The sequence below is a fragment of the Miniopterus natalensis genome, chromosome 15, assembly GCF_054644295.1.
Source record: "Miniopterus natalensis isolate mMinNat1 chromosome 15, mMinNat1.hap1, whole genome shotgun sequence".
In the NCBI taxonomy this organism is placed as follows: Eukaryota; Metazoa; Chordata; class Mammalia; order Chiroptera; family Miniopteridae; genus Miniopterus; species Miniopterus natalensis.
This window is the reverse complement of record NC_142095.1, coordinates 32901271-32927631: the sequence shown is the minus strand read 5'-3', so window position 1 is coordinate 32927631 and position 26361 is coordinate 32901271. Positions and strand designations below refer to the sequence as shown.

Here is a 26361-nt window from a genome sequence, read left to right as displayed (position 1 = left end):
GGTTGGGGTTGGCTGGCCAGCTAGGTGGAGGACCCATCTTCACTGAATGGGCAGATCTAGCCAGTGACAACACAAAGCTGGCTTTTTGGGCCAGGATACTCGTCCCTGGTCACTGCTACAGTGTGCCTCTCAAACTGCCCATATTTCCATGACCAGTAGACAACCCTTAGAGCAATAACATGGACTTATGTTTAACAGTGTTTATGTTTAAGAGTGGGGCGTTGGAGTCAGACCTGAGATCCAGTACTGGCTCTGCTGTGTGATGAGGCAAATTATTTAACATCTTTGAGCCTTATTTATCTCACCTGTGACTCTTGAGGATACCGCTATGCCACTACCTCCAAAAAGCTTGCTTAGTCTTGTCTTGAGGGCTGTGCATAACTTCAATTACATTTTTTTCTGCAGTTGACTCAAACGATCTGTTTCTGTATTTACAAATTATTGAATGGGGTAGGGAGAAGTGTGTCCTGTGAGTGATCATTGTTTCCTGCATATACTGTCGTTCAAATGCTCCTAGTCCCATCTGCCAGGCCTTGCAGGTGCAAAGTATGGTAAAGTATGCCTTTACCATACTTAAAGCTGTTTTATACCTTTGTTGCTTACTTTTTGGTTCCTTTCCACTGGGCTGTAAACTCCATGAGGTCAGGGACCACCTAGCCCATTGCCTAGCAGTGGCCCTCTATAAACACTGGAATGACTGAAGGCCTAGGAAGTGCTCCGTGAGGAACCATGGCACTGATAGTAACTGGCAACCTGTTGCTGTGCGCTTCTACCATCAGTGCTCTGCTCATTAAGGGTCTGGGGCAGGTGAAACTCAGGGTTTGCCTGATGGAGAGCCTCAGAACCAACCGCGGCCTGACTGGCTAGGAATGGTTTCCAAGGCGACAATAAACAGAGGGCGGAGCCTCAGAACGGAGGGCCCATCTCGCGCACCCTGCGAGAGGTAGCCGTGCGCGGCGCAGGGACGAGCGCGCGGCGGGGGGCGCATGCAGGGCCCCCGCGCGGCGCTGATCTTGAGTGCGGGGGAGCTGAGGGTCACACAGCGGTGCTCCGGCACCTGGTACGGCCAGGAGGGCGGCCGGGTATGCACCTGGCCGCGGAAGCCGCAGCCGCTCGAACCACGCACCAGTTACCCTGTCCCATGGTCCTGGGCACGCCGCTCGGAGTATCGGCCTCCAGAGACGCTGCCATGGCCCGGGCCCGCCTCCGCCCGGCCCTTCGGGGCTCGTGCAGACGGCCAGAGCCTGGGCGGCAGCCAGGCCTCAGCGCGCCGCCTTTGCCGGGCCTTGGAGTCGCTATCGCTCTACACGCACAGCCAGGGCGCCAGGGATCTGCGCCACCTCGGGTCCCGGCACACCGCGGCCCTTGACGATGCCCCGCTGCTGGACGGTGAGGCCCTTTGTGATTGGCCCATCCTGGCCCAATGCGGTAGTGGCGAGGACGAGAAGACTTGGGGTGGAGGGACTGGGGGTCGGGAGAAGAGCAGTAGACATCCGGATGAAGGGTAGGGAAAGAGAAGAAGCGTGGGCGTTGGGACCAGGAGAAACGCTAGGCGGAGCCCCTACTACTCAATCTTTCCGCAGGTTCCCTGGCCCTCTGGCCAGGATTGTCCAAGGCGTCTCATCACATGGGCCGGCTCAGAAACGCCAAGATCCATGTGGAGAGAGCTGTCAAGGTCAGAGGGGGTTGGGGGAGGAGGGGGTGGGTTCTAGAGTGGCTCAACCTGCTTCCCTGGAGTAATTTATTCCACCCTTAAAAAACAAACAAAACCCCCTTGATCCCACACCCATCTTCAAATACCTATTTTTTTTTTAAATCCTCACCCAAGGATATTTTTCCATTGCTTTTCAGAGAGAGTGGAAGGGAGAGAGGGACACACACACACACACACACAACTGGTTGCCTCTTCCATGAGCCCCAACCAGGGCCGGGGATCGAACCTGCAACCGAGGTGCGTGCCCTTGGCTGGGATCAAACCTGGGACTCTTCAGTCTGCAGGTTGACACTCTAACCACTGAGTCAAACCAACTAGGGCAATGTTTGTTTGTTTGTTTATTGATTTCAGAAAGAGGAAGAGAGAGAGAGAGAGAAACATCAATGATGAGAGAGAGCCATTGATTAGCTGCCTCCTGCATGCCCCTTACTGAGAGACCTCCCTATTTTTGATACCCCTTCACTTAGCAGACTTGTCTACTTACTTGGGATTCACTTCTCAGCTCCCACCACTCTGCTTCTGTACCCTTCCCCACTTCCTTTGGGGAACCCTCTTGTCAAGGTCACTAGGGACCTCCCAGGAGCAGCCCCTTTTTTGTCCTAATCTTGGTTGGTCACCCTGTGTCATTCTGCACCGCTGCCCCACACACCCTTTCCTCTTGGCTGTCTGCTCACCCCTTGTTTTCCTTTTTTTTTTTTTTTTAAATATATCTTTATTGATTTCAGAGAGGAAAGGAGAGGGAGAGAGAGAGATAGAAACATCAATGATGAGGGAGTCATTGATCGAGCCCGCAACCCGGGCATGTGCCCTGACCGGGAATCAAACCCCCATCGCCTGAATCCTAGGTTGACACTTAACCACTGAGCCACACCCGGCCGGGCACCCCTTGTTTTCCTTTCTCCCTCCCTGACTGCTGCTTTTCGGTTGTCTTTGAAGGTGCCTGAGACTTTAGTGGTTCCCTGGATCCCTCCCTACACCTGTCTCCTTGGCTTTGAGTCCAGACAGTGTGCTCTGCCCCCTACATGCCCTTTCCTGCCCCGCCTGTGCTCTAACTGTACATTTGGCAGGTCCAGCCGCCTACTTGACATCTTTATCCAGAGAATTTACAATCATTTCCATGTCCCAAACCATACTCTTGACTTTCCTGACTAAACCAGTCATCACTAGTCTCTGGTCTTCCCTATCTCCTAGTTGCTCAAGCCAGAAATCTGATATTTCTGTTCACTCACCCACACATTTACTCCCATCAGCAAAACCAGTCATCTCTATTTCCAGAGTAAGTCCCAACTATATTACCTTCTCCTCTTCTCCATTGTAGCCACCCTCATACTAGCTGTCATGATTTCCCTCCTGCACAAACCACAGTAGCCTTCTAATTGGCCTCCCTACTTCCATCCATGTCTCTTCCATCTAGTCCCCAGACAGCAGCAAGCCAAACTTACAAAGCCTCCAGTCATGGCACTCCCTCACTCCACCTTTAGTGCTTTACACTGCTGTTGATATGAAATTCAAGACTCTTTCCAAGGCCTGCAGGGCCTTCCAAAGTCTAGCTATGACCTACCTCCTCAGGAGCTCTCCCCTCATTTCCACCCTCACCCTGGCCTCCTTCCAATTCCTTCAGACCTCTCTCCAGACTCAACACCTTTTCACATGCTTTTCCCTTTTCCGTTTGCCCTGCTCTGTCAATTCATGGCTCCTTCTCCACTTTCCCTGACTGTGTGTGTACTTTTAGTTTCTCTGGATCCCCATTAAGTATCCATTTTTGGAGCCAGCCAGCCTGGATTTAAATCCCTGCTTTTTGACTTAACCACTATGTGGCCAAACTACTCAACCTTTCTATGCCTCTATTTCATAACCAGTTAAATGGGGATAATAGCATCTGTTTAAAAACATGTTATTTCCCCACCGGGCGTGGCTCAGCTGTTGAGCATCGACCTAGGATCCAGGAGATTGAGGTTCGATTCCCGGTCAGAGCACATGCCCAGGTTGTGGGCTCCATCCCCAGTTGGGGGCGTGCAGGAAGCAGCCAATCAATGAGTCTCTCATCATTGATGTTTCTCTCTCTCTTTCTCCCTTCCTCTCTCTGAAATCAATTTCCTGAAGGCAGAGCCCCTAACTGTCTGGTTCACCATCCCCTATGTCTGGCACTTGGGTGGTACTTACTGAACAAGTATTCTCTCACTTACAGCAGAAGAAGATCTTTATGATCCAAGGCCACTACCCGGTAATCCGGTGCCTCTTGCGCCAGAGGGGCTGGGTGGAGAAGAAGATGGTCCATTCCTCGGGCACCACCCTGCTGCCGCCCCAGAAGCATCTGGATAGCTCAGTAATGGGTGATAGCGACACTACTGAGGATGGTGAGCAGTTCCCTTCATTTCCACAAGCTGCCTCTCTTGAGTCCCTTTCCTTTGGTTTCCACTGCCCCAGGGCTGAGACTTTGGCATGGGCCTCTGGGGCAGGGACAGGGAGCTCACCAGGCCTGGGCTCTGCATTTGCAGAGGGTCAAGATGAGGACGAGGCGTTCCAGCCACCGCAACTGTTCAACGATGATGTATTGGAATTTGATGACCTAGATGGAACACATGCTCTGATGGTGAGGGCCCAAGGGGCTGGCAGGGAGAGCACTAAAGTCCAGCTGGATGACTCCAGACAAGTCCTTTCCTTCTCTGAGCCTCAATTTCCCCATCTGCAGTAAAACTAATTGCTTCTCTAAAGCCTGGATGGGCCAGCAGAGTGGTGAGGGACACAGTGGTGTTCAGACAAGGCTGGCCCGGGATCAGAACTCAGCTAGCTTGTATCAAAAGCTGGCACAAGCTCCATGCCTAGGAATCCCCCCTTCTAAATAAAAACCACATAGCTCATCTCCTTCCTCTGCCCTTGGCAAGCAAAGGCTGGAAGGAAGGGCTTAAAAAGCTCTGAAAGAGGCTGATACGATGGTGTGGAGCGTATGTGTGTTGAGGTGAGGACACTTGGCTTTGAGTCTTTCCACCATGACTTACGAAATTGAACTATACCAAATTGCCATTTTTGTATGTCAGGAAAGGTTGAGTATTGGCAATTTCATATGGCTCAACGTTGTCAGCTCTTAGACAAGTCACTTACCTTCCCTGTACCTCAGTTTCCTCACTTGTGAAATGGGGATAACATTAGCATCTGCCTCATAGGGGTGTGGTGAGAATAAAATGAGTTGACATGGAAAGCAATGAGAGCATGGTCTAGCATGTGGTGGTATTGCTTACTAATAATCTTACCTCCCAGAGATGTGGGAAAGAGAGGGAGATGTAGAGCCTTTGTCACATGCTATGTGCCCATCAGCTTAGAGTTACTGTCCTGCCGCTGAGCAAGTCATTGATGGTCATAGGCCAGAACAAGGTATTTTCAGCTGTATGGCTTAGTCACTGCCTTGGGGCACTTGGCCACAGGAGGCTGCAAGCCCACCCGCTCCCTGCTTATCAAGTGTGTGCCCTGGAGGAAGAACTGTCCTTTTTTATTTTACACAAAGATAATGTGTGGGCTAGAGGCCACCTCGGAAGTATCCTTTTTCCATTCACTCTGCTCAGCAGGGCAGGAAGAAGCCTCCTCCAGCCTTGTGCTGCCCACACCAGACTGCCCTGTTTCCTCTCCCCAGTCCCGCATGGTTCGGAATGAGATCCCCTACTTCATCTGGACCACTCGGAGGGATGTGCTGGACTGTCGCTTCCTCTCCAAGGAACAAATGATAAACCACTATGCCCGGGCTGGCTCCTTTACCACAAAGGTGGGCTCCCCAGGGGAGTGGTCATTGCAGCTTCCAACCTCTCGGCCCTTGGACCAGCAACCCAGTTCCCTGCTCTCCTTGTTAGTAAGAGAGAGTTCTCAGGACAGTTTTGGTATATAATTCAGTGGGATTTAGAGTCGGACAGTCCTGGGTTCAAATCCAACCCCTGCAGCACGTCTGGGGTTGAAATGTCGTGTAGACACTCATTAAAATAGAGGATCCAAATGGGATCTGGAGCCAGAATAAACACCAAGTCCAATGACTATGCAAGAGGGTCTTTACCTCCTAAGCAGAGGCTATCTGGCCGATGGATCCATTTGATCTTACCTGGGTTTATTAACAGGGACTTCACCTCTCTGAGCCCTATTTTCCTTACCTTTAAATAAGAACACCAGTAAAACTCTCTTCTGGGATTGTGGCAAGAATGAAATCCTTATCATTGGGACCTGCTAGTGTATCTTTTGGTGTGGACTGGGAAGGATTCCCAGAGGAAGCAGGTTTTTAAGAATGTGAGAGGGTGGGTAGGAGGGATGTGGGGTGTTCTTAGCAGAGGGGCTTCGTGGGCAAACATACAGAGATGGATATGAGCGAGTCAAGCCTAGCAAGTGTGCAAGAGGCTCTAAGAATGTCCACGCAGTCTCCCTGAGCTGCCTGAGCTTGTGCCGAGAGTGGGGATCTCCTGGAAGGTTCTCTGGGCAAGTCCCACCCTGCCCCCTCAGCAGCTAACTCCATAGGTGGGTCTGTGTCTCAATCTCCGGAATTTGCCCTGGTTTGATGAGGCCGATGCTGACTCATTCTTCCCACGCTGCTACCACCTTGGAGCTGAGGACGACAAAAAGGCCTTCATAGGTAAGGAGCTGCCCAGACCTGCGCCTGGACCCTTCCGGCTGAAGGATGAAGGCTAAAGCCCTCACTCACTTTGGGGAGCAAAGGGCTTCTCTCCTCATTCTCTCCATCCCAGCAGAATTCCTTCTCCATCCCTAATCCTTATTTTCTCCTAATGTGTCTCCTCTTCATGAGCCTCCTAGCTTGGTCATTACAGACCACCAGAAGATCTTAGGTAGCTTAGCTTATATTCTAGAGCAGGTTCTAGAAGTTGGTCAGTGGGCTGAGTTTGGAATCCAGAACAGGTAGATTGGGTTCCTAATCTAGAAAAGGCTCCAGGCTTTGGACTTCCAAGGCAGAATAGTTTCCAACTCCAGAACATGTTCTAAATTCAGGTCAGAATTTGGGTTCAGAGTAGATGCCAGATTTAAATTAGTCTCCAAATCTGAAATAGGTTTTTGGCCAAATTTTTGTTCTCAGGCTAGAATAAGTATCAAAAGTCTATTAGGAACTGAAGAGAAAAATCAGACAGTGGGTCTAGGTGAGATACAGAAGGCAGACTATGAGCCAAGTCAGGTCAGACTCTGGGTCTGGTTCTACAGTTGAAATCAAAGCCAGGTTCTAACCCAGGTTCTAGAGTCAGAAGGTAGTCAGGTTCTGGATCCAAAGTGGGGCAGGTCATGATCAGGTTCCGGAACCAGAACAGGTCAGGAGCCTAGGGACTGAGCAGAGTATCCCCTGCCCTGGGAGCAGAGGACTTCTGGTTGACAGCCGCCCGCAGCGTTCTCAAGCTGGTGGTAAAGCCCGAATGGAAGTCATATTCAGTGCAGGCAGAAGAGAAAGAGGCCCCAGGTGAGTACTGTGTGGTTCCCTCCACTCCCTACCCGCTTATCCTTCCACGTGTCTACCCACCCGCACATTTATCTATGTATTAGCCACATCCATCTGCCCACCCACCACCCCTTCCCACCATCCCATCCTTACACCTGCCCATCCATCTGTCCTTCCATCCATCTACTCATCTACCCATTTACCTACCTACTCACCCACACACCCACCGATTTCACATTCGCCTGCCCACGCATCTATTCATCCATCTCTCTCTCCACCTACCCCTGCACGCACTCACCTGTCTTCTCAGCAGGACATTTCCTGTCCATCTGTCCACACCTCCACCTTCCTACCTATGCTTCCACAGACCCATATGCCCGCCTACCCACCCGCTTTTCCATCTTCCTAACCACCACCTGTCTGTTGTCCTGTCCACCACTCATTCGTTCTTCTGTCCCAACCACCTGTCTACCTATCTTCCTGTTTGTTAATTGATCCACTGCCTTATGCAGGCCTCCCATGGGCCTGGCATGTGGCCAAGCTCTCTAGGGAGGGCAGACTAAGAGGACAGACTAAGTCCTGTCTGGGGGGAGCTCAGGTCTCTGTGGAGGAGGGAGCAGTGAAACCGTGTAGTTTCATGTGGTCTGAGAACCCCTTGTGCCTTGTGGAGGAAAACACGGAGAATGTCACATTCCATGTTGGCCCAGCCCATTGCTTGCCCTTTCCCTCTCTGGACTTAGCTCCTATCTCAAAGCCCCAGTACTATAACCCAGAACCTATCAGTCTGGTATTCAGGGACATAAGGGGCAGCTCCATTGGGAGGTGGGAAATCCCTGTCTCTTCCAGAGGGGACCTCCCTATTGCTGTTCTCTGGGCGTGTCAGGTACAAAGAAGACTGTTATATGCCAGGATCAGGGGCACAAGGGCCACAGGTGTGTCAGAGGTCCCAGGAGCAGAAAGGCTGCAGCTGTGTTTGGGGCTACAGGTGCTGAAAGGCCCTGAGGACAGTTAGGGTGGACCCTCAAGTGAGTGACAGGTACTGAGACAGTGGGGGCCAAGGGTGAGCACTAAGGTCTCAGGTGAATTTAGAATAAAACCTCAGGTAAGTGACAGGCCCAGGGCAGTAAGAGATGTAGGTATGCACTGGGCCTCAGGTGTATTTAGGATGAGTTCTCAGGTAAGTGACAAGCCTTGGAGCCGTGGGTGCCATGGCATGTGTCAGATTGCCTGTGAGATAGTTACAGGCCCCTCCTCTGCAGGAGACAAGCAGCCCAAGAAACAGGAGAAAAAGCCTCTGATGGTATCCTCAGAGTTTGTGGACGAGGCTCTGTGTGCCTGTGAGGAGCACCTTAGCAGCTTGGCCCACCAGGACATTGACCGGGACTTGAAGGCCCCGCTGTCCCTCAGCCCTGAGGGCTGGTCCGTCTTTCTCCAGCGTTACTACCAAGTGGTCCAGTGAGTACTTCTGCAGCCATGGCATGGGGGCATGGGCAGGTGCTCAGTCAAAGACAAACCCTCTCTACTATAGTCCCCTACCTCCCTAAGCCTCCCACATTTGTTCGCCCTGTTGCTCTCCTGCTCAAGAACTCTCAAGGGCTCCCAGTGCCTTCATGATATGGGGTTCAAACCATTCTTCCTGGATCTTGGCATAGCATCGTCACAAAGATCATGGTTTGTGCTGTAGACCTCAATTTAAGTCCTGGCTTTGTAACTCTCAAGCTCTATGACCTTGGGAATGTCATTAATCTTTTTGAGCTTTACTTTTCGCAGATGTAAAATAGATTTTAAGATAATGTTTTCCTCAAAGGTAGGATTAGCAGGACAATTTGTATTATGTGCTCAGCATAGACTCAGCATTCACTCACAAAATAAGACTCTATTAAGTCATTTAGATTTCATCCTAGAGGTCAGTGTTTTCCAAAGTGTGTTACTTAGGATAATAATTCTACAGGATGTAAATCGATTTTGTGGGGGAGGAAAGGGGGAGGGCTTTTGTGGTTAATTATATTTAGAAAACACTGGGTTAAACAAAGTTATTTAAAACAGGTTTCCTTGCCCTAGCTGGTTTCTCAGTGGTTAGAGTGTCAGGCTGTGGACTGAAGGGTTCTGGCTTTGGTTCTGGCTAAGGGCACATACCTCGATTGCAGGCTTGATCCCCAGCCCAGGTCGGGGTGTGTGCGGGAGGGAACCAATGTGTCTCTCTCACATTGATGTTTCTCTCTCCCCCCTCCCTCCCCCCTCTCCCTCTCCCTTCCACTCTCTCTGAAAAGCAATGGAAAAGTATCCTTGGGTGAGGATTTTAAAAATTAAAATAAATAAATAAATAAATAAATAAATAAATAAATAAATAAATAATAAATAAATAAATAAATAAATAAATAAATAAATAAATAAAACAGGTTTCCTTGGTGAAGGGCTTTTCAGATCCTATTGGAGGTATATACCTCGGAGAGAGAGAGAATATGCAATACAGCAGGTCTTCAAATAACGTTTTGTTATAACGATGAGATGCTGTGGGAACTTAACTTTTGTTTATATCAATTAGCCTATGGTAAAATTGGTTCTGTTATATGTCATTTCACTTAGTTGCAGAATTTATTGACATTATAGGCTTACTGTATATTCTGTACTTTCATGACCCTAGCACCCCCAAAGCATCCTGAGGGTTGTGTTTTCAGAACCCACTTTGAGAAAGGGTTCTTTTGTTACTGTTAACCCTCACCCAAGGATGTTTTTTCCGTTGATTTTCTTTTTAGAGGGAGTGGAAGGGAGGAAGAGAGGGAGAAAGAGAGAGAGAGAAAGAAAGAGAGAGAAACATTAATGTAAGAGAGACACATCGATTGGTTGCCTCCTGCACTGGCCTGACTGGGGCTGGGGATTGAACCTGCAACCCATGTACATGCCCTTGACCGGGAATCGGACCCTTGACCCTTGGATCCGTGGGCTGACACTCTAACCATTGAGTCACACTGGCCAGGGTTCTAGAGCAGAGGAAAGGAGCATCAAGATGAGACTGGAGCTGTTGCAGGGAGATTCCATTCAGCAGAGGTATGCAGGAGAGACTGGAAGGAGAAGGGCCCTAAAGGCAGGAGAACACTCAGCTTGTGTACCAAGCATTGTGCCAGGCTCCAGAAATGACATATGTTCCTGCCCTCAAGGGACACACAGCGCAAGTGGGGAGACTTGCAGCAAGCTAGGTAGGAGTGATGAGGGCCTCAGCTGGGATGGGGTGATAGAAAAGGATGGTACAGATTCAGTGATTTGAGAGAGGGGACTGAAGAACTAGTAAATGAACTTTGAATGATTGGCATACTGAGCAAACCCACCTCATTGATAATTCATTTATATATTTTTTAAATGTCAGAAAATGAAAATGACCCTTTTACCTTAGCTACTGGAACATGTAAAGTCACCTTTTTTTTTTTTTTTTAATAAATATATCTTTATTGATTTGAGAGAGAGGAAGGGAGAGGGGGAGAGAGATACAGAAACATCAATGATGAGAGAGTCGTCATTTATCAGCTGCCTCCTGCACACCCCCTGCTGGGGATGGAGCCCGCAGCCCGGGCATGTGCCCTGATCTGGAATCGAACTTCGATCTCCTGGATCCTAGGTCGATGCTCAGCTGCTGAGCCAAGGGCTAAAGTCACCCTTCTTAAACTAAGAATTATTGAGACTGAGTTAGAACATTACGTAAAAAGAATAAATCCTATTTATTTCCAGGTGTAAGACAACTTTCAGAGGGCTATAGGAACCTCTCAAAAGTCAGAATTTCATAAAATATTGCATCATATAACATAGTGTTGAGTTCAGTACAGATAGCATTCATAAATTCATTCAGTATTAACTGCTTTGTTTCTCAACTCCACCCCCTGCAATGTCCTCTTCTGTCTCCCCATTACTCCCCTTCCCCTCTAGTAATCACCTTGCTGTTGTCTGTTTCTAAACTTCATAAAACAAATCCATGACTCAGCAGCCAGGCTTTTATAAAGGTTGACTTTCCACTAAGTCACTGGTTGTTTTTTCTTTTTGCTAAATATAAAGTCATACTGTCATGTTGAACATACTTTTTCAAATTACACATGCCCCTGCCACCCTCATGTAACACTTTTCCAGGCCAAATCACAGATTTACTGAGCAGATTCTTTGTGCTCTGGCCCATGGAAAAGTTTCCAGTAAATGGGGAAAAGAAAGGGTCAGGATTCAGGCGTGAGTAAGAGGCCCTGCTACGCCTCTTCCATCTGGCCGTCCCTGTTCCTGGCACTGCCCCTGTGGTTGCCGCTGCCTCCCTATTAAAAGAGAGATAAGTTCTCCATTGCTGGAGGCATTCGAGAGGCTAAGATGTTAAAGGGAGGTTAACATCTAGTGGAGGCTTCCTTCCTACTCAGTCAGAAGAGAAGAAATGGGAGAATTCGGGTGAGGCAGCCATCTGAGGTATTTTGTGACTTGGTTTAGTTCAGGACATTTTGTGTCCTGTAGAGAACAGGGTCTCTTTGTCCATGAACCCTAATCTGTGCAGACCAGTTACAGAGGCAAGGTCCTGCCAAAGTACTTGCTTATCCAACCATTCGTTTAGCAAACTTTTAGGGCATGCCAAATAAGTGCCAGATGCACTGCTTGGGGGTGGGAACACAACAGAAAATAACAGCTACAAAAATGTTCCTGCTCTTACGGAGCTTACATTCCAGTGGAGAGAGAGAGACGTAACCAAATCAGCGTAGATGTCAGGTGGTAGGTGATAGGAAGAGAAGCGAAATCCAGCAAGGAGATGCATGATGAAATTCTGCCAAAGGCTATTTTAATGTAATGGAAAGGGAGGTGGCAGAAAATGGAGTTTTTGGAGGCGGTGTGGGGGGTAATAAGTGAAATTTCCCCATCCTTTCCTATTCCAACAGTATGGGATGGTGCCCTGGGCAGATTAGAATTTGGGGGGCAGCTTGAGGGTGGGCACAGAGGTTTGGAAGAGACCTATCCAGATCTTTAGGGGAGGGGAGGGCATAACCAAGGCTGGTAGGACCATGGCCAGGGGGGCTTGTGTCTCCCTTTGCCTTGTCCACCAGGCTGCCCCCAGGCCCAGCCCTGCCCAAGACCCATCATCTCCCCACAGTGAGGGGGCAGAACTCAGGCACCTCAAAGCTCAGGTCCAGCGTTGTGAGGACATCTTGCAGCAGCTTCAGGCTGTGGTGCCCCAGATGGACATGGAAGGAAACCGCAACGTCTGGATCGTGAAGCCAGGAGCCAAGTCCCGTGGTCGAGGTGGGTGTCAGCCCCTGCTTCCTGCACCAGCCTACCTGTCCACCTAGAGGCCAGGGCTGTCATAGTGCAGGCTCTATTGGAGTCAGACTGCCTATATTTGATTCCCAGCTCTGCTATTAATATGCTATGTGACCTTGAGCGAGTTATATCACCTCTCTAAACCTCAGTTCCCTCACCTATGAGAGATGATAATACTTCCTATGAGGTGAGGATTGCAAGGCATGGTGTGTCTAAAGCTCAGCATGGTGCCTGGCACAGAGTAATCATCCCATGAACGTTGGCTGCTGTGACGATGCCAGCTTCTCCTCTCCTGCCCTCACAGTTGGGTTGATGCCTTAGGTAGGTCTGGTGATACGCATGTGCAGGTGCTTGTCATCTGAGGCTTCTTGGATTTGACCAGTCCATCCTTGAGAGGTATATAGCATAGTGGTTAAGCGTATGGATTCTGGGAGCCAGACTCCCTGGGTTTAAACCCAAGCTCTGCCTCCAACTATTTGTAAAACTTTGGGCAAGTTAGTTAAGCTCTCGTGCCTCATTTTCATCATTGGTAAAATGAAGTCAATAATACCTACACAACAGGATTAGATGAGTACAATATATGTAAAGTACTTAGATCCTGTGCTTTTACATAGTAACTGCTTATAAACGCTATTATTTTTAGCTATTACTCTGGCTGTTCAGCCCAATGTAAATGGAATCTGAACAGGAGAGCCAGCAAGCTGGAGTGGTGCCTTAGCCCAGCCTTTAAAAACTGGTTAAGGACTTCTGAGATGTAGAAAACAGACTTTCGACAGATCCCTCCAAATACTGCCCTTGAATGAATTTGTTCATGTCCAAGTGAAGCTGTTACAGCTCCAGACACTGTGGGACACTCTCTTGGGAATGTCACTTCAAAAACCAACATTTTGGTCTTTCTTTTTATATACCTTGGGAATAGTTTTGTTGGTTTTATTCAAGTATGAAAATATGTGTTTATTATATTAACAAAATTAGACAATACAGAAAAGTAGAAAGACAAACGCAAAAGCCACCCTTGATCACACTGAGATAACTACTGTTAACCTTTGGTGGGTTTCTTTCGATACTCCCTTCTACACATTTGGAGAGAGAGAGATTTATTTTATTTTAAACAAATGTGTACTATTCTATAGCCTCATTTTTCCATATTTTTCAATATGAATTAATATTACTTATTCTTTGCATATTTCTTTTTTCTTAGATCTTGGAGATCATCCTATTTCAGTACATCTAAATCTGCTTTTTTACTTTTTTTTTTATCTTTTAAAAAAATTTTTTACCTAGGCACTTTTAAAATACACAAACTGCCAAGAATAACACAATGAATCCCCATGTACCTAGCACCAAATTTAAAAATTATCTCTCCATTTTTAGAAAAACTTAATTGAAATGTATATATAACATACCTCATTGAAAAGGGTTCACATTGTGAGTATACAAGTCAATGAATTGTCACAGTTGAGGAAACAGCACCCAGATCATGAAATAAAACATTACTTGGCCCTGGCCAGGTAGCTCAGCTGGTTAGAGCACCATCCCTCTAGGCCAAGGTTGTGGGTTCAATGCCCTGGTCAGGACACATACAGGAATCAACCAATGATGCATAAATCAGTGGAGCAACAAATCGATGTTTCTCTCTTCTGTCCTCCCTCTCTAAAAGAAAGAAAGAAAGAAAGAAGGGGAGGAAAAAGCTTATGGTGAGCTGTCTGTGGTCTCCAGCTCTTCTCCCAACCTGAGCCTGCCTCGGTCCCTGACCACTCCATTTCCCCCTTAGGCATCATGTGCATGGACCACCTAGAGGAGATTCTGAAACTGGTGGATGGCAACCCCATGATGATGAAGGATGGCAAGTGGGTTGTGCAGAAGTATATTGAGCGGCCTCTGCTCATCTTTGGCACCAAGTTTGACCTGAGACAGTGGTTCCTGGTGACCGACTGGAACCCACTAACTGTGTGGTTCTATCGTGACAGCTACATCCGCTTTTCCACGCAGCCTTTCTCTCTGAAGAACCTGGACAAGTGAGCCCCACCACTCACCTCCCATGAGTTCCCGGTCTAGTTGGGAAGCTGGCAAGGAACAGGCGATTCCAGTGCAACGCTGGGCTCCAAACAGATTCTGCAGGCAGGCAGACCTCCATCCATCCCAGCATCCTTCCACCCATCGGATGTCTACTGAGTGTGTACCCTGTGCCATTCTCTGTTCTAGACACTTGGGACACAGCGGTAAACAAAACAAGAGTCCAGTTCTCATGAGTTCACAGTCTAGCAGGGAGAAACAGACAAGCAATGGACATAAGTAAAATCATCTAATAGGTTAAGAGGTGATATGAAAAATAAAAAAGAATGGAGAGAATGGTAAGGGGGGGTCAGGAGAAATTTGAGAGGAAAAAGGCAAGTTGCATCATTAACTTGTGGGATGAGTGGAAACCTGGTTGAGTCCTGGGTTCAAATTCCATCTGCAGCTTCTGAGCTGTGTGACTTTCGTCAAGTGAAAACCTACTTAAGCTTGTTTCCACATCTGAAGAATGGAAACAGTAATATGAAACTCATAATTATAGCTGTCAACTATTGAGTGCTTTGTACGTGACAGGTGCTAAACATATCATGCATATTAGTCATTTATGAAAACCCAGTGGAGTGAAAGGAGCACTCAGGTTAAATGACTTGTCTAAGATCTCACGACTAGTCGGTGGTAAAGATAGGACTTGAGCACATGTCTTAGTACTATAGGGCCCATACTCTTACCCACCTTATCTTCCAGGCATTGGGAGGGTTAAGCGACACTATGCCCAAAGCACTTAACACTGTGTTCTCCATAGTTAGTGCCCTCAGAAGAGGTCCTGAGATAAGACTGGTTCTGGCCCTAGAAAAATGTCATGGGCCCAGGCCTTCGCCCTTGTCTTCCTCAGCAGGACCCCATCTCAAGTTGAATGGTCCATGGTGGCCCATTGCTGGCTCCAGGGTTTGCCTGCCCTCCCCAGGTTTGGGTGGGAGGGCCAAAGGGGCCCAGACCTCAGCTTTCTGTTCTCTGCCCCAGCTCAGTGCACCTGTGCAACAACTCCATCCAGAAGCACCTGGAGAATTCGTGTCATAGGCATCCGCTGCTGCCCTCAGACAACATGTGGTCGAGCCAGAAGTTCCAGGCCCACCTGCATGACATGGGGGCCCCAAATGCTTGGGCCAATGTCATTGTGCCTGGCATGAAGGCCGCAGTGATCCATGCTCTGCAGACCTCCCAGGACACCGTGCAGAGCCGGAAGGCTAGCTTTGAGCTTTATGGTGCTGACTTTGTGTTTGGTGAAAACTTCCAGCCCTGGTTGATCGAGATCAATGCCAGCCCCACCATGGCGCCCTCCACGTCTGTCACCGCCCGGCTCTGTGCTGGCGTGCAATCCGACACACTGCGCGTGGTCATTGACCGGCGGCTGGACCGAAACTGTGACACGGGAGCCTTTGAGCTCATCTACAAGCAGGTGAGGAGAGTGGGCCCAGGCAGGACCCCAGGGAGTCTTCACCCCTTCCAGGCACCCCATAGTGAAGCACAGGACACTGCAATCAGGCAGACCCAGTTCAAGTCCTGGTCCTGCCACAGTGACTTAGTACATCTGTTTCCTCATCTGTAAGATGGAGATGCTACTACCATCTTTCTCATGGGGCTTGAGTGGATGAAATGAGTTAATTCGTGTGGGTAATATTTCTAGAGAGGTGTTAGCATAGTATTCCCGAACCTCCCTGGGTCAAGTCTCTGCTCAGTAACAACAAGCTGCGTGACTTTGAACAACTTTCTAATCTCTAGGGGGTAAGGGAGTCTCAGTTTCCTCATCTGTAAAGCACGAATGAAAACTACCTACCTCATAAAGTTGTGAGAATTAAATAAGTTGAAAGCATGTTACAGTATTGCTTGGCACACAGTAAATGCTACAGATGTATTAGCTATTGTTGTTATTACCTACTAAGGTTGGTAGGCAGTTCATGATAAATGGCATCACCTGTAAAGTGCCAGGATGTACAGTGAGAGTCAGTGGGAGCTGCTGCTATTGTTATTTTATACACTCCTACCCAAAAAGGAGAGGCAGGGTAGGAAGTACACAGCAATCACTGGTCCCTAGAAATTCCAAAATCCAGCCTTAGCATATGTTTCTAGTTTTGCTATTAGGACCCACTCTTACCTCCTAGGAGTTATCCATGGCTCTTGCTTCCATCCATTGGGACCTCAGTTCAACCCTGAATCATCCTTCCACTTCCATGAACAGTCTCAATAGTTCTTAGTCTGTTACTTGCTCATAGAAATTTGGAGGTACAAAAGCCTCTTTCATTTCATATTACATTTGTTCCTTCCAGTTCAAGTTGATATTTTTAAAAGCTTTGTGTGTTTTTTTTTCTTCTTCTTAATTTTTATTTATTGATTTGAGAGAGAGAGAGGAAGGGGTGGGGAGAGAGAGAGAAACATCAATTTGTTGTTCCACTTATTTATGCATTCGTTGGTCGAGTCTTGTATGTGCCTTGACTGGGGATCAAACCCGAAACATTGGCCTATCAGGACGATGCTCTAACCAACTGAGCTACCGTACCGTGGCCATGTGTTTCTTATGTATCAATTTCTAATCCATTCTATTACACAAAATCCATGTCCACGCATTTAAGAGCTCTTCTCTCTTCTGTGAGACCGCTGTAGCACAACAACCCTCAAAATTATAGAAGCCCTGCTGTTAGCAGACCTCTCTGCTAACTCAAAATGGTTTAGAGACTGAACGTAAGACCTACAGATATGCCCTTGGGATGTTTAAAAGATTTGTAGCTACTTTAAAGGACCCATCTGGCCCTAGCCAGCTTGGCTCAGTGGTTAGAGCATCAGCCTGCAGGCTGAAGGGTCCCAGGTTCAAATCCAGCCAAGGGCACATACCTCGGTTGCAGGCTTGATCCCTGGCCCTGGTCGGTGGGCAAGCCGGAGGTAACCAATCAGTGTGTCTCTCTCACATTGATGTTTCTATCTCTTTCTCTCTCTCTCTCCCCCTTCCACTCTCTCTGAAAAGCAATAGAAAGAAAAATCCTCAAGTGAGGATTAAAAAAATATATAAGGGCCTATCAGGCATGACTTAGATCTCTCTGAAATTTTGTTGTGGTTTTTAAAAATTGAGATGTAATTGACATATACCATTACATTAATTTCAGGTGTACAACATAATGGTTTGATAATTGTATATGTTGTGAAATGATCACCACAGTAAGTCTACATCATCACATGTAGTTAAATTTTTTCTTGCAATGAGAACTTTTAAGATCTGTTGTTCTAGCAACTTTCAAATAAATAGCTCAGTATTATTAACTATAGTCACCATGCTGTACATTACATCCCCATGACTTATTTATTTTATAACTGGAAATTTAAACCTTTTGACCACATTCACCCATTTCACTCACCCCTCATCCTCCCACCTCTGGTAACCACTAATCTGTTCTCTGAATGAGTTAAGTTGTTTTGTTTGATATTAGTTTAGTGTTGTTTTTTAAGATTCCATATATAAGTGAGATCATATGGTATTTGTCTTTCTCTGTCTGACTAATTTACTTAGTATAATGCCCTCAAGGTCCATCCATGTTGTTGCAAGTGGCAAGATTTCCCTCTTTTTGTGGCTAATATGCATATATATATATATCACATTTTTATTCTCCATTTATCTGTCAGTGGACGCTTAGCTTGTTTCCATGTCTTGGTTTTGTAAATAATCCCGCCATGAACAAGAGGATATTTTTTTCGAGTTAGCATTTTTGATTCTTTTGAATAAATACCCATAAGTGAAATTTACTAGATCATATAGTCGTCCTATGTTTAATTTTTTGAGGCACCTCCATACTGTTTTCCACAGTGGCTGCACCAATTTACATTCCCACCAACAGTGCACAAGGGTTTCCTTTCTCCGTGTCTTTTTTTGAAAAATGTCTACTTAGACCCTCTTCCCATTTCTTAATCAGATTGTTTTTATTAATGAATTGTATGAGTTCTTCATATATTTTGGATACTAACATCAGATACATGATTTGCAAATATCTTCTGCCATTTGGTTGGCCTTTTCATTTTGTTGATGGTTTCCTTTGCTGTGCAGAAGCTTTTTATTTTTATTTATTTATTTATTTTTACTTTTTAAATTTATCTTTATTGTTGAGAGTATTACAGGTATACCATTTCCCCCCGCAAATGACCCCCTCCACTTTGCTCCCGGGCCTTCACCCTGTTATTGACTGTCTCCATAGGTTATGCATATATGCATATAACTTCTTTGGTTAATCTCTTCCCACCCTCCACCCCCCTTCCCTCTTTCCTCTGAAATATGATCATCTGTTGCATGCATCAATGTCTCTGGATCTATTTAGTTCATCAGATTCTTCTGTTCATTAGCTTCTTCTTAAAGAAGACCCTTCAACTTTTCCTGTAGTGCTGTTCTGGTGGTGATGAACTCCTTCAGCTTTTTCTTATCTGTGAAGCTCTTTATTTGACCTTCAATTCTAAATGATAGCTTTGCTGGGTAGAGCAATCTTGGTTGTAGTTCCATGTTTTTCATCACTTTGAATATTTCTTGCCACTCCCTTCTGGCCTGCGAGGTTTCTGTTGAGAAATCAGCTGACAGTCGTATGGGTGCTCCCTTGTAGGTAACTAACTGCTTTTCTCTTGCTGCTTTTAAGATTCTCTCTTTGTTTTTAACCTTTGGCATTTTAATTATGATGTGTCTTGCTGTGGGCCTCTTTGGGTTCCTCTTGTTTGGGACCCTCCGTGCTTCCTGGACTTGAAAGTCGATTTCTTTCCCCAGGTAGGGGAAGTTTTCTGTATTTATTTTTTCAAATAGGTTTTCAATTCCTTGGTCTCTTTCTGCCTCTTCTGGCACCCCAATAATACGAATGTGGGGCCTCTTGAAGTTGTCCCAGAGGCTCCTTATACTATTTTCATATTTCTGGATTCTTTTTTCTTTTTGCTCTTCTGGTTGGGTGTTTTTTGTTTCCTCATGTTCCAAATTGCTCATTTGATTCTCAGTGTCCCCTACTCTACTGTTGATTCCCTATAAATTATTCTTCATTTCAGTTCCTGTAGCCTTCATTTCAAATGGGTACTTTATTATGTTATTGATTTTCTCAGTTATTTCCCTAACCATCTGCTTAAACATCCTTATAACCAAAATTCTGAACTTTCTGTTAGCTTACTTGGATCTATTTCATTTAGTTCCTCTTCTAGAGATTTCTTCTGTTCTTTCCTTTGTGACATGTTTCTTTGCCTCCCCATTTTGGCTGCTTCCAGGTGTTTGTTTCTATGTATTAGGTAGAGCTGCTATGTGTCCTGGAATTGGTAGAATGGCTTTGTGTAGTAGGTGTCCCGTAGGGTCCAGTAGCTCAGCCTCCCCAGTCACCTGAGCTGGGCCTTCTAGGTGCTCCCCTGCATGGGCTGTGTGCACTGTCCTGTTGTAGTTGAGCCTTGGTTGCTGTTGGCATCACTGGGAGGAACTGACCCCGCAGCCAATCAGCTGTGAGGACCAGCTGCAGCTACAGCCAAAGAGCTGGAGACACCCCTATGGAGCAGGATTTACTTCAGTGGAGCTTTGGTTCACCAAGTGCGCCCCTTGAGTGTGCCACTCGTGGCTGTGGTAGGGTTGTAACCCAGCGTGGTCGAGTCTGAGCACCAGGTGCACTGTCTCTGGGGCCTCCCGGGAGGTGCAAAGGCAGCCTGTGCCAGTGCCTTGCCCAGGGCCCCCCAGCATGAGCTACACAGCAAACTGTAGTTGGCTGCTACTTGTGCTGGGCTTGGTGTTGTCCAGGAGAGGCCCAGCTATGAGCCAGTGCAGGCTGCTGCTAGTGCCAGGCCTGGGGCCCCTTATCAAGCTGTATGGGGTCGCTGCTGATTGTTTGAGAGATTTTAGGAAAGTCCTAAGCATGAGGCCGGAGAGGGCACTTGCATGAAAAGCCCCTGGAAATGGCCTGGATGAGCTGCAGGTGGGGAGGGGCGGGGCCTCCGGGAATCATGGGGCGGGGCCAAAGGTGTGAGTCAGGTGCTGGCGATCCAAATATGGCGCCTGCCCGAGGGCTGTGTGCGGGGAGGACTCGCCACAGGAGCCATGGCCTCTGCCAGCCCTCCTGCCTGGGAGGAAGCCGCCCCTCCGCCTCTCTCCCGGTTTTCAGGCAGGTTAGTTCCTCCCCGAGTGTCCCAGGTCCTTTCCGGCTGCTGCCCGGCGCTGGGCTCAGAGGGAGCGTCCGAGTGAGTCGGTGCGCAGGTCCTTTAGGAGGAGCTGCTGGGGCTCCCGCCGCCTCCGCGACCCTCAGGGACAGTCCCCGCTGGTTTCATAGCCCGGAGTTGTGGGGACCTCTCTTTCTGGCCTGGAGCCCTGGGCTGGGGCTTGCTGTGGGGCTGGGACCCCTCCCTCCTCCCTCCTCCGGGAAAACTCTGCTGCTGAGATTCCCTCCCAGGTTTCAACCTCGGCACCGGGTGTGGCCCGAGGCCGCGCCTCTGCAATTCAGCCCCGATCCGCCCGCATCTGTGCCCCTACCAGTCTCGATGCTTCTTCAGCTCCCTGGTTGTGGGGCTTCTGTACAGTCAGATCTCAGGAGGTTCTGAGTGATGGTGGTTCTGTATTTTAGCTGTAATTTTGATGTGGTTGTGGGAGGCGGCGGGTGCAGCTGTAACCTATGCGCCATCTTGTTTTTTCCAGAAGCTTTTTAGTTTGATGTAGTCCCACTTATTTAATTTTGCTTCCATTGCCTTTGCTTTTAGGGTCAAATCTAAAAAATCATCACCAAGACTGATGTCAAGGAGCATAATGCATGTTTTCTTCCAGGAATTTATTCTTATAGGAATTCTAGGGTTCAGGTCTTACATTGAAATCTTTAATCCATTTTGAGTTGATTTTTCTGTATGGTGTAAGATAGGGGTCCAGTTTTCCCAAATCCATTTATTGAAGAGACTGTCCTTTCCCCATTGTGTATTCGTGTCATAAATTCATTCCGCGGGGTTATTTCTGGGCTTTCTGTTCTGTTCCATTGAGCTATGTGTCTATTTTTATGCCAGTAACATACTGTTTTGATTACTATAGCTCTGTAGTAAGTGTGAAATTGGGAAGCATGCCTGCAGCTATGTGCTTCTTTATCAAGATTGCTTTGGCTAATTGGGGTCTTTTGTGGTTCCATACAAATTTTAGAATTTTTTTTCCTATTTCTGTGAAAGATGCCATTGGTATTTTGATAGGGATTGCACTGAATCTGTAGATTGCTTTGGGTAGTATGGACACTTTAACAATATTAATTCTTCCAATCCATAAACATCTTTCCATTTATTTGTGTCTTCAATTTCATCAGTTTTCAGTGTACATATCTTTAACCTTCTTGGTTGAATTTATTGCTAGGTATTCTTTTTGATGCTCTTTAATCTCTTTTCATCTAGAACAGCCCCACTGCTCCCCCCCTCCCCACAGTTTGGATCTTTTGAAGGGACCAGGCTGTTTGTTTTGTAGAACTGTCCCACATTCTGGGTTTATCTGATTGTTTCTTTGGGGTGGTTTTTAACTGTTGTTCTGTTATCTGAATGTCCTGTAAGCTAGAAGTTAGGTCATACAGCTTGATGAGGTTCAGGTTAACATTTTTGGCAAGACCACTTGGGAGGTGATGCTGGGTACCTCATACAGTGTCACAAGGCATACAGTGTCACAAGGCACACACTGTCAGAGTGTCTCGTGATTAGTGATGCTAAGTCTGACCATGGGGTTAAGGTGGTGGCTACCAGATCTCTCCATTGTAAGCCGTATCCTCCCCTTTGCAATGATCAGTTACTTTGTAAGGTGATACTTTGGCCCAGCGCAAACGACACATTTTCCTGTCATCCTTTCACATACTTGTTTTTATATCCAGTTTTAATTCTTGCCTTTTGTATTAGTTACAAAATGGTAAGTTTCTAATTCTCTCTTTCCTCTTTAAAGATGAGCTTTTCCTCATCAACTGGGCTTTCTGGGAACTCTGATGCCTGGATTTTTAACCAGCTTCAAATGACCCTGTTTAGATAGATTCTAATCAGGATCCTTTGATGACACAGAAAACACCTCAAACTATCTCTGGGTTAAAAAGAAGCGTTCTTTGCAAGATACAGGGAGCTCTCCTGGAGCCAGCTGCAGGAAGTACAGCTTGGCTTTATAGCAACTGAAACTGCACAGGAGCAATTTCTCTGCCTCCCTCTGCATATCTGCTACTCATCTGCTCCACAGAATGCCTTCTTTAAAGCTCTTAATTTCTGCTTCCATATGACCTGGGTTCATGTGAGGCTCTGGGCAGGTTTAAGCCTCTTATCTGTCTGGACGTCATAATTCAAGTTCTCTCTGCAGAGAATCGAGCCTCACTCAGGAAGCTTTCCATTGGCAGTGGCCTGTGGAGTGGAGCCACACATACTCTAGCAGGAGCCAGGGCAGCTTAGGAGGGCAAGGAGATGGAAGAGAGGCATGGCCGAGACTCCCCCACTCCTCTGGGTTACTAATCCCAGGGGCTCAGTGACTCTCTAGGGACTGATTCAGGCCTCCAGGGCCAGACCCCTTAGAGGACAGAGGTAGGCTTCCCGCCTCTCAGCCCAAAAATGTCTCCTGACTAGGTGGCCCAGAAACTATTTCCATCTGTCTCCACCCTGAGTCCTTCTGGGCCTAGGATTCCAGCAGCACTTTCTGAGCAGGCCTTGTCTCCTCTTCTCCTCACAGCCTGCTGTGGAGGTGCCCCAGTATGTGGGTATCCGGCTCCTAGTAGAGGGCTCCACCATCAAGAAGCCCATGGCGATGTGTCACAGGCGGACAGGGGTCCACACAGCGCTCCCTTACCTGCCGACCCATCGAGGCTCTGGGGAAGGCAAGAACGCAGGAACCCTTACCCACATGTCAGCTCCTAGGAAGGTTTCTGGGGCCAGGAGCCTGGTGCACGTCGAGAAGCCAGACTCCACTACCACCACATCGGTTGCTGGAAAGGGGAAGAAAGGCAAGGCAAAAAGTGCTACAGCTCTGGTCCACCCCAATATCCAGAAGTGGGACCCCCCAGCACAAGGATGCTGCATTTTCACCATGACCTTTGCTAGTGGAGATAGGCAACCCCACTCTTTGAACAGATTGCTATTGAGTCTGAAGAACCCCCAGGTCCTGGGGAAGACCATTCCCCCAAAACACGCCAGGGTCCCAAGGCAATTTCTTCCTGCTCTTCAAGCCCCTCCTGAATTTGCCCCCTACTCCGAGACCCACCAAAGAGCCACCAATATCAAGTAAAAGCCACTACTTACAAAGTATTTTTTAAAAATACACAACCAAGGGAGTGCTGTTCCCTCCAAAAGTCTCCCTATGAGGCAGTTATTTCAGTGATGCCAGGACTCAGTTCCAAGTAGATCTCTCTCCAGAGCCCAAGTTTTTGCTGCCACAGTATTTTGCCTTTGCCTCTGCAAAGTTTCCTCTGGGGAAAAGGAACTAATATTTGCACAGCACTTAACAGTTTACCCTGTGTTGCTACCTAACCAGCTCCTTTAGTCCTCACAACCTAGCGAGGTAGGTGCTATTATCCCCATTTTCCAGCCGAGGTATCAGGAAGTTTAAGGAAGTTTCCAGAGATTGCACAGCTCAGAAGGGGCAGAGATGGGATGCAGACCCAGGTCTGTTGGACTCCAAACCTTGTGTCCTTCCCATGGCCTCTGGAGGAGGAACTGGGAGGGCTCCATCTGCCTTCATGTGCCCCAGCCTTCATCTCCCCCCACCTCCTACCCTACACACACACCTTGAGGGGGAGCTGGTCAGCCTTGGGTCCTCCCCAGGCCTTCACAGCACCTCTTGCTCCCACAGCCCCTTACCACTTCCCCAGCCTCCACACCAAGGTCCGGCTGCCTTCTCTCCATGTGCTCCGACCCCAGGGGCGCGTCCCCAGACTGCAGCACAGCAAGCTGGTGGGCTCTAAGGCCCTGTTGACCACGGGCAAACCCTTGATGATTCTACCTACCGCCAAGGTTTTAATTTCTCTCCTACCTAACCCTGAACTCAAGCAGACACCCACCATCCTGAAACCAAGAAAGGTGGGCCTCAAACTATGACTCGTACCCTGGTGGGCAATGCTGAGTGCTGGGGTCAGGGCTGGAGGGCACAGGCAGAGGGCAGCTCCCAGGCTGGCTGGAGCCCCAAGGGGAGGGCTTATTTCCCTCAGAATTTCCTTCCTGGACAAATTCCTGATCATCTCTTCCCCTTCTCCCCTCCTTTCACACCGAGGCTGTGGCTCCCAAGCGCCTTCGTGGTTCCCATCCTGGAGGTGCCTTGCGGCCTCTACCCTTTGAAGTCGGAAATCTTCCTAGCACACATAGGAAGATCAAGGCCAGAGGCGAGTTCAAGGCCAGACTCTGTGACAGATCCAAGGCTGAAGCATGCCCCATGAAGACGCTGAGCCTTCTGGAACCCCTGCCCCTAATCAGTGCACACCAGGGTTTAGGGCGTATGGGGGATATGAGGCTAGAGAAGCCCTTGCTTCAAACCTCATTGCCCCCATGCCAGATGCAGTGCCAAATAAAAATGAGCAAGTAAAGTATTCTTGGCTTGGCTCAGTTTCTGTTGGAGGGTGAAGAGAGGGTACAGTGGGGCTCTGTACCCCAAAGTCCAGAACAAGAGTTAGAGGCCATCAGCAACTTCTGCAGGAAGTAAGGTCCAGAATTCCCACATAGTGGCAGACATGGGGATTCTTGTTCAGGAACTTTCTGATCTTTGGGTGGGGGGATAAGCCTTACTTTACAGAAGAGGAAACAGTCTGAATGAGGAGACATGGCTTGCCCAATGGGGCAGTGGGCAAATGTCTGGGACACATTGCCAGAATGGCTGACCACTGGGAATCCCCCAAATCCCCAAGACCAGAGGAGGCGCTGGGCTGACATCTAATGGGCACAAGATTTACAACATGACACAGGGGGAAGGATGGACCTTGCCTGAACCCCAGCCCTTCTCCAGAGGGAGTGTGTCTATCCCTTCCTCAGCAAGGGGCCAAGGTCACCTAAAAATAAAATATCCAACAAGCTATTACCAATCTGAAAAGTTAGGTATTTCTTAGTGGTAATGGGTGGGTTGAATGGTACCCACCCAAAGATAGGTCTACCTAGAACCTGTTAATATGATTTTATTTGGTAAAAGGGTCTTTGTAGATGTAGTATGTTGTAAAGATCTTTTTTGTTGTTTTTTTGTTAATCCTCACTTGAGGATATTTTTTTCCATTGATTTTTTTAGAGAGTGGGAGGGAGGGAGGGAAGGGGCAGAGAGAGAGAGAGAGAGAGAGAAACTGATGTGACAGAGACACATTAATTGGTTGCCTCCTGCACACACCCCTACCGGAGCTGGGGATCAAACCTGCAATACAGGCATGTGCCCTTGACCAGGAATGGAACCTGAGACCTTTCAGTTCATGGGCTGACAGTCTAATCACTGAGCCACACTGGCCAATGCTCTTGTAAAGATCTTAAGATGAGATCATCCTGGAAATCCAATGATAAGTGTCCTTTTAAGAGTCAGAAGAAAACACACAAACACGAGAAGGCAATGTAAAGATGGAGGCAGAGACTGGTGTGATGCAGCCACAAGCCAAGGAACACTTGGAGCCACTAAAAGCTGAAAGAGGCCAGGAAGGATTCTCCCCTAGAACCTTCAGAGAGAGCACAGCCTTGTCAATACCTTGATATCAAACTTTTGGCCTCCAGAACCGTGAGAGAATTAATTACTGTTGTTTTAAGTCACTCAGGTTGTGATTTGCTATGGCAGCCCTAGGAAACTAATACATTAACACAAATGAAGATACATATACTCTGAGCCAGACATTCTTGTATAACCACCAGGAAATGCTTAGAAGCAGGTTCACAGCAACATTGCGGTAACAGTCAAATGACCCAAATGTCCATTAACAGAATGGATAAACTGGTATATTCAAGCACTGGAATTCAAATTCCAAAC

General features: G+C 47.7%; 1 protein-coding gene and 1 pseudogene across 2 annotated transcripts; both read left to right on the top strand.

The window, feature by feature from the left end:
* Positions 1–986: 986 nt before the first annotated feature.
* Positions 987–24009, top strand: TTLL3 (tubulin tyrosine ligase like 3). The gene is given in 13 exon segments (XM_087824987.1): positions 987–1389; positions 1584–1675; positions 3906–4071; positions 4213–4307; positions 5343–5471; positions 6206–6320; positions 7050–7148; positions 8387–8582; positions 12235–12383; positions 14176–14419; positions 15438–15873; positions 23113–23612; positions 23614–24009. Coding segments are annotated over 13 exon segments (2703 nt in total). The 3' UTR covers positions 23693–24009.
* On the top strand, positions 23757–24901 carry LOC148091445 (tubulin monoglycylase TTLL3-like; annotated as a pseudogene). Its single transcript, XR_015715724.1, has 3 exons — positions 23757–23776; positions 23942–24455; positions 24646–24901. The product of XR_015715724.1 is annotated as a tubulin monoglycylase TTLL3-like (transcript).
* The last annotated feature ends 1460 nt before the right edge of the window (positions 24902–26361 follow it).